General features: G+C 35.0%; 1 protein-coding gene across 1 annotated transcript in view; it reads left to right on the top strand.

The window, feature by feature from the left end:
• The window catches only part of LOC104402319 (proprotein convertase subtilisin/kexin type 5-like), a gene marked incomplete at both ends in the record, with an annotated part of 10,956 nt that extends 6,199 nt beyond the window's left edge, over positions 1 to 4,757 (top strand). The window contains one exon of the mRNA XM_010010163.1: positions 4,621 to 4,757. Within this exon, the coding sequence (XP_010008465.1) occupies positions 4,621 to 4,757 (137 nt within the window). The remainder of the gene's footprint in view (positions 1 to 4,620) is intronic.
• Between the last annotated feature and the right edge of the window lie 3,136 nt (positions 4,758 to 7,893).

Raw genomic sequence — 7,893 nt, forward strand, 5'->3', positions numbered from 1 at the left:
AAGGATTTCTGCCTGTTTAGAGTGAGGTTTCTGAAGGTCAGCAGCCTGACATGTCTATAGGGCATGATGGAGCATTTCATGTGGATATGTGTCGTCCCTGGAGTCAAGATCTCTATATTTAAGGTTGTGGTTGCTGTAATATCCACTAGTTCAAGCTGCAGGCTACTGTTCATGCTAGTCTCCAAAAAACTTTGTCACAACAGCTCAGAGATCTCCATTGCTTCATGAAATTAACTGTGATAATCAGATGTAATATGGAAATTAAAAAAAGAAAAAAAAAAGTAAAATATGTGTATACGTAGATTTTAAATACATCTTTAGACCCATATCCAGAAGTTGTAAGGGATCTTCCTTGACACATATAGGTGAGAAAGCTTCTGAAGATCCTGTGTGCTCTCTGATCGTTTTTTCCCCCTGAATTCTTCAGTGCAGGTGAGCAGTAGAGTCTGGCTGAAGCTTTAGTTAAGTCAGTTTGAGCTGTCTCCAGTTCCTCAAGGGCTATTTCTCACAGGGAGCTGGTGGTTGAACCCTGTGGAGAAGAGCTGCTCTAAGAATAATTGATCTAAGCATTTTCACGTGTGCAGCTTGGTGAGGCACACTGTACTCTTTCCAAACTGTAAAGCTCACCTGAAATCATGTGGCCAATTAGACTAGTGGGCAAGTTCCGCTTGCCTGCCAGTTTAGTAAGCTGGAGCACATCATAAACAAAGACTGCTACTACAGAGGAGAAAATAGCCTTTTCTTGCCAGCTACTCCACTGCAGCCCCATCTGTCAGCTAGGGCAGGACTTCCTGGTTCTTGGTGTGGTCAGTTCAATATACAAGCAAGGTTGCCAGACAGGTGAAGCTGCACCTTCTGAGTTGAAATAAAAAAAAAAGTAGTTCTTGATAATAAAAAAGCTCTTTTTGTGCATGCAAGTTTTATTTTTCATGATGGGCAATGGTGGTGTTGCCTAATGGATCCCTTACCCCATGGCCTTTTCACACATTTAAAAATCAAAACAAAAATTCTAAATATTTAGGAACTTACTGATTCTTTGCTAAAAAGCTGGCACAGTTGTTTGGTTGTTTTTTTAATGCTAGTAGATTTAACTGTGGGAGACTAGCTTTATGTTCCTGCTTGTCAATTCCAAGCAAGTGGCTAACTCTCTTCATTTGGGTCTAAAATCTGATTACAGACTAACATTTCTACTTGAAGTTACATTTTTAAATAAAAATGTGGTGCAATTTCTAGGCTGAAGCAGAGGCAGTGGAAGAGGCTCTTGAATTTAAGAAAATAATTATTTTACTCTACACTCTGTGATATGTATATTCTTATATAGACCTATATATGTCACATAATGAGTATGTCATAAAATTTTTCAGAGAGGAGAGTAATTATTTTTAAATGTAATGCTATTCATTGCGAGCAGCAGCCCATAATTGGTTTCTCTGGATATAGTCAGGCATGTAGTCACATCCACCATAACATGAATGTTAATAACAGAGATTACCTGAGTAATTGAATAACAGATCTGGCCTTCTTTTACAGTTATGTTAACGGATAAGTTATAAAGTTTCAAATATTCTGGCACACTTTGTTCCTTCATGTTATATACATGAGTACAGATACTGCAGATGTGTATGATCATGGTCATAAGAATTGTCAGATCATTCTAATAATTGTATTTAACTATTTTAATCTGTAGTAACCTGTAATAGTCAAATAACAATTCATCAGACAATATACTAATCATTTACTAGCCCACTGTCAGCTCTGTGTGTATCCTTGATAGGAATTTTGATTCAGTATCAATCTGAAAATAACAAAATCAGTTAACTATATGGACTGACTCCACCATCCTTAAAATATCCTATTCCATTTGTATTTCTTTCCAAATAAGGAAAAGTATACCTGAACATTTGATCACTCAATTAATTCATTTTATACCACTGTGAGGGAAATCATGTACTGCCTCACAGGTTCTTTGATTTGAGAGTTTAGTGCATGAGCAGAGCAACACAAAAATACTTGGACCATTGTGTATATACAAAAACACACACAGACAGCCTCAGAGCCAGTATCTTTTATTTTTTTTTTAACTGTTCTTTTGGTCTGTGAGTAGGTTTTTGACTTATTTGTATAATCTTGTAGAAACACAGTTCACGCATTAAAAGATTCCAGTTTAAACCTTACTTCATAAAATTCAAATCTTTCCCAAATAATTCTTTTGAAAAACTGGTCAATTTTCTATGAAAGAATATTACCATATTTTCTCAATTTCAATTGGAAATGTGAATCTTACAGTTACAGCCATAATGTATTTTTAGGTAAAGAGGGAAGGGGAGATTAACCTGTGATAAAGTCATAAGGGGTTTTTTTCTCTTCCCCCCAAATTACTTAAAATAATAATGCAATACTAAAATGGAAATCTTACAGCAATTTAAAATTCAGAAACATGACAAATAAACACCCTTAAACAAAAAATTCTGTGGCAAACATTTGACTAATTACAGTAAAAATAAACAGCAGCTTGTGTTTCTATGTATGTGAGTGGAAGCCCAGTGAACACAGAATTTACAATATAATTGTGCAGTACTTACATAATACTATGGCAAAGAGGAGTATTACTGCCTTGACAGATTGACGGGGTGTTTAGAAAGTAATGCATTAGTTATCAGCAAAACACAGTATGACAATTTGATGAACTGTTGGAAATAACCTACATAATGACTTAGACTGAACATACCCACATGCAAACACTGAGTAATAACTGCATAATAGTTTCTACCCTTTCAGTAAATGATGTGTACCATGTGTTTGTGAGATTTGCTGCATTCACACAACTGATTTAGCAGTGAAATGAAACAGGCCAATTCTGCTGGCAGAATAAATATATATACACACACATACAGACTCATACACACAAGGGCACAGAACTGCATCAGAAGAAAATAGCACACAATTATCAGTGAAAATGAAGCCTAATTCTCTCTATATATATATATTAATTTAACATTATCAATACTAATAAAAAAGTACATTCATTAAAAATTGTAAAAGGTTGCACAAGTGAGAGTGTGAAAATCAGCTTTGGGCTGAGTCCTGTAAAGTGCACCAGGCATGTAGCGTGCAGGTCTGTACAGGTCCTATTGCTGTAAGTGTGAATACACAGTACCTGACCCCGTGCTTCTGACTGACCAAAGTTTTCTCAAGAAATACAGCATTTTATTCACATCCTCTGTGGTGATTTTTACCAGAAATTGACATATACATTGCTACAAAAGTATCCTGCTTTCCCAGAGTTCACTGAACTTTACAACCTTGGAGAATAAAGCTTGAAATTAAGTTAGAAATAACAGTTAGGAATCATGTGAGTGCAAAATACCCTAATGTTTTTGTAGTCTAATGCCAAGTTTTTCTCTATTTTATGGAAAATGGTTTTAAATCTACTGGATTTTCTACTGTAAAGATCTTGGTTTATGAAAAATATTTAAGCATAGCTATTACCAGTGGAATTTTCACACAAAGAGCATTAAAATAGTGATAAATATATATACATACTTATATATATATGCACCTATTGATAAAAATATATGTAATAGATATCTATGTATATGTATATATCTATATAGAAATATATAGATATAAATATACATGGGTGTATATATATATGTGTGTATTTTTTGAAGCTGACCTGTGTCATTTTATTGCAGGCAACAGTCTTGATTAGAGTGCAACTCCCACCAATAGTTTTGGGGTACCAGGCAACTTCCTGTTGTGCTTGTTGTTGTTTCAGTGCTCCTGTGAGCTTTGTAAAGAAAAGCACAACTTCTCTTTTGTCTTTCTAAAATCTCATTAATAAATTCCAGTTTTAGATAACAAAATCTCTGGTCAGTCCTCCTTCCTCTTCCCATATGGGATTAGCATTTCATTGCAGCCTCTGAACTGGGCCCCTATACTAGAAATTATCGTCATACAGACCTAAACTCAAACCTCCTCACCCATATCTAGGTAATAAAATTATGTTAATGTTGGTGGTAGATGCCGTTAACCTTTCCGTTTTACCCAGGCTCAATTCTGTCAAGTGTTTGAAGAGTTATACTTTGGTCATTTGAGGATTGAGACCAATGCCTCAGTCACATTTTAGTTCATTAAAAGAAGTCACATATATTGAATTGGTAATATTATCTTAGTCATTTAATACTTTTTACTGGTTTTAAACTCCTTTTAATTATTCCAATCCAAAGCCAAAACTAAATGTTACAGCAATTATCCTATTTACAAGTTGTATGTATTTGTGTCATGCTGTTAAAGCAAAATATATGCTGTATTGTGTGCACTTTTCCCAAGACACATGAATCCTATTAAGCAGTATTAGCTTTTTTTTTTGCAATAAATTATTTTTCCATTCTTTTTCACATTAGACAAATAATGACATGTAAAGTATCTTTTCCATCAAAACACGAAACTGTTGAACGTACTTGAAATAAGTGTGGGAAATCCATTATGAGCAACATTATATAAAGGCACAGTTAAATGAACAGGCTAATTAGTTTATCATTCAAGATATTTCAGACTTGGAGGTTTAGCTCCCCAAATAAAATGGTTCACTCAAAATAATGTCATGATTTATTTTAGGCTATTTGATCATTCCATGGAAGGATTCAAAAACTGGGAGTTTATGACTACTCACTGCTGGAGTGAAAAAGCAGCAGGTGACTGGATTTTGGAAATCTGTGACACACCATCTCAGTTGAGAAATTTCAAGACTCCAGGTATGGCTCTAACCCTTATTTGGACTTGGTGAGTTCAGAAGAATGCTTGCAGTTCCTTATACTGCCTTGACTGTTTTCCACCTTTTATTTACAGCTGGAACATCTCACTGGTTTTAGTGTGAAAGCAGAGCTGTGAAGAGCATTATTCTTAATTTCAGTTATTGGTGCACTCTTCATTTTTATGTTGCTGCTATTTGCTGTTTAAGACATGTGATTCCCTTCTATTCTGAACTTACCTGTGGTTTTCACAGGGAATTTTACCTTGTCAGGGTAAACTACCCTCTTTCTTGCAGTCACATGTGTTGCTTCAAAGTATAAAAAGAGGCTGTGGCCATTTAGGGCTACGTCATACCAAAAATTATTTCTTCATGCAGAGACAAGCCCCTGTACCATCTGAAAGTTTATCAAGAGTCAGTGCTTTAAACAAAAATAGATATTTGCTAGGCATAGTTTTAGTGGAAAAAGATACAAAACTGAATGAACTGCATGTGCCACAGTTGAAAGAACTTATAGTCTCTTTATAGAGGCATCTGTTTTCTTGGACACTGAATATAGATTTATCAGACAGGTCTTCAACGTAAGTTAGAGCAGCCCAGAGTATTCATATTGCTGTATTCATATTGCCTGTGACTTTCATGGCTGATATAGGGCCCATATTTGCTTGGCCCATATTGGCTATATATAGCGCCCGAGGATATATTTTCATGGTGGTTTTGTTTCCTTTGTATTTTTTATCCTACCCATAAGAAAAAAGGGCATTTATTGGTATTTACAGAACTAGAAAATTCCACTATACAAAAGAAATTCATGGCTTGCTACCACTGGTAGGTTGCAATGTGCTCCCATGTGTATGGGTAGAGTGCTTGGAACTGGCATTCATCCCCTCACAAACTGTGCTCCTAGTAAGAATTTTTGAGGCTACAGGCATTCTTCTGCATTAATTCCCACTGCACAGTTGAGTTTCATTCACATATTTCAGTATGAGCACTGAGTTTGAGAGAAGGGCTTTCAAAGAACTTGTGGGAGCACATGGTTACTTCTGTTTGCTGGTTATGAAGTGTGAGTATATTCTTGCCTATGGACTTAATGAAAATTTAAATGTTAAAAACCATTTTGAAATAGATACATTATACACAGACAAAAATACCACTGTTTATGCATGAATACTGAGTATCTTTCTTTAAAGGTTCCTTCAGAGCCTCACATCAAAATAGGTGGAAACCCTTCAATAAAAATAATCGAAGGTGAAATACCACTTAAACAAATAATCTAGATTAAACATGGTAGAGAGACCAATACTGTGGATGTACAGGAAATCATTTATTGCTAAATCTAAATTATCACTTGCTCTGATAGGACAGTGTATCAGAATGCAATAATATTATGTTGGATAGTTGATCACTGCTTTTTGATAGATAAAAAATGTAAGAATTCTGCTGTGAAGTATATTTAGGACTACAATGATATTAGCAATAGAATTAGTTTATAATTCAGTGAAATAAAAGATACATTTAATTTCAAACAGCTAAGTAAATTCACAAAGCAGTAAGAGTTTTCTAACTGATTTGCTAAAAGTCAATTCTGAATTTTAAGACATAGATGTTAACTTAAAGTACTTGAAGCTATAAAAATATCTTTGTGAAGTCTGCAATAGACGATTTTTAAATTTGCTCCTGAATTAGTAGTTAATGGAAGTAATAAAAATACTTCAAATCAGTCTCACAAAGTGCTTTTATTGTTTCTACTACATAAAGTACACATAAACATTGACTAAAAGCACTTCAGTGCTTTGAGCTTAAGATAAGAAAGGCTAATATGACAGGACATATGCATATAGTTGGCTATTCTAAAAGAATGTTAATTGTTTCAATTCTACTCTGTCCAAAGAAGGCCCATTAATGTTTGTGCCACCAGATATTGAGATGGAGTACTTTATCTTCCTCTTGGTTGAAATTTGGTTTGTTAAGGTAACGGTGACTTTCTGGGAGGCCAACTGGTTCAGTCACTCCTGCAGCGTACAACTCAGTAGGTCTATTTCCATCATGACTTACAGCAAGCCAGGGCACAGAGGAGTTCTAATGTATGAACACAGAGTTATCCAGGTTCCTTAGTATTCCAAGTGGTGCACAGGCCCAACTCAACTGGGTTTATACATTTTACTTTGAACAAAAATTAACCTTCTCATTTCAAAATTATGACAAAATAGAACTGCTGATTTTATGCTGCTCAGATAAATTTTTGTCTAAAAAAATCTAACACACAGGTAAGTTTCACTCAACTGCTCTTGACGTCAACAGAATTGAATGAGAGTTTTACTTATTTATTTCTGTTCTTCATTACCTTAATTAGGTTGTTTTTAGTGCAGCAGATGGCCATATAGCCAATCTCTTTGCCTTTCTCGTATTCTGTTATTGCCTGTCTCAGTTGTCTGCATAACTTGAATTTTTTAGGATGCTAAACCAGCTGTCATAAGCCAAAATTTTTAAAACGTGTTATGTAATATGAGGCAAACAAGCCCCCATTGAAGACTGAGGTAATCAGTGTGATTTTCAAAATTGCTGAGCAGTGAACAACTCTTCAATAAAGTCTGTGGTAACTCTGGGATGGCCAGTGCCATTTAAAAGTAAACTGTATACTCAAGTGTTTAACTTTAAGAACAGCATTTTGAAAATCTTGATCATCATCCTCTAGAGCTCTGGAATTAAAAAACGTCATTGCTGGTGCTTCAATTTTCATTGAATTTTATCTGCAATGATCACTTCTCACCATGGTTTTGCAGTGGTGAAAGGTTCTTAGTTAAGTGATGTTAATTGCACCAGTAAATGCAGAGCAAAGTTCCCAGTACACTAAAAAGCAGTATTCAATAAAAGTATTTGCAAAAGCAGATGTAGACTACAAGCAGAACTGTTCAGGGATTCAGGGGCGTTTGGTGTTTGTAGGATTTTTTTAATTTGATAGAAAGAAGGTATTAATCAAGTAATATAACTTTAGTCAGATTACTGAAAAGATAAAAATCAATTATTTTCAACCCGATCTTGCACTTGTTTTTCCTGATACAGCCAGGAATATCTCTGGACTTTCTCAAGTATAATTTTGCCTTTGTGTGTACTGGAACCCAGTGGTTCATCCAGCAGGA

Source organism: Nestor notabilis, unplaced genomic scaffold, assembly GCF_000696875.1.
Source record: "Nestor notabilis isolate BGI_N333 unplaced genomic scaffold, ASM69687v1 scaffold31212, whole genome shotgun sequence".
NCBI lineage: Eukaryota > Metazoa > Chordata > Aves > Psittaciformes > Psittacidae > Nestor > Nestor notabilis.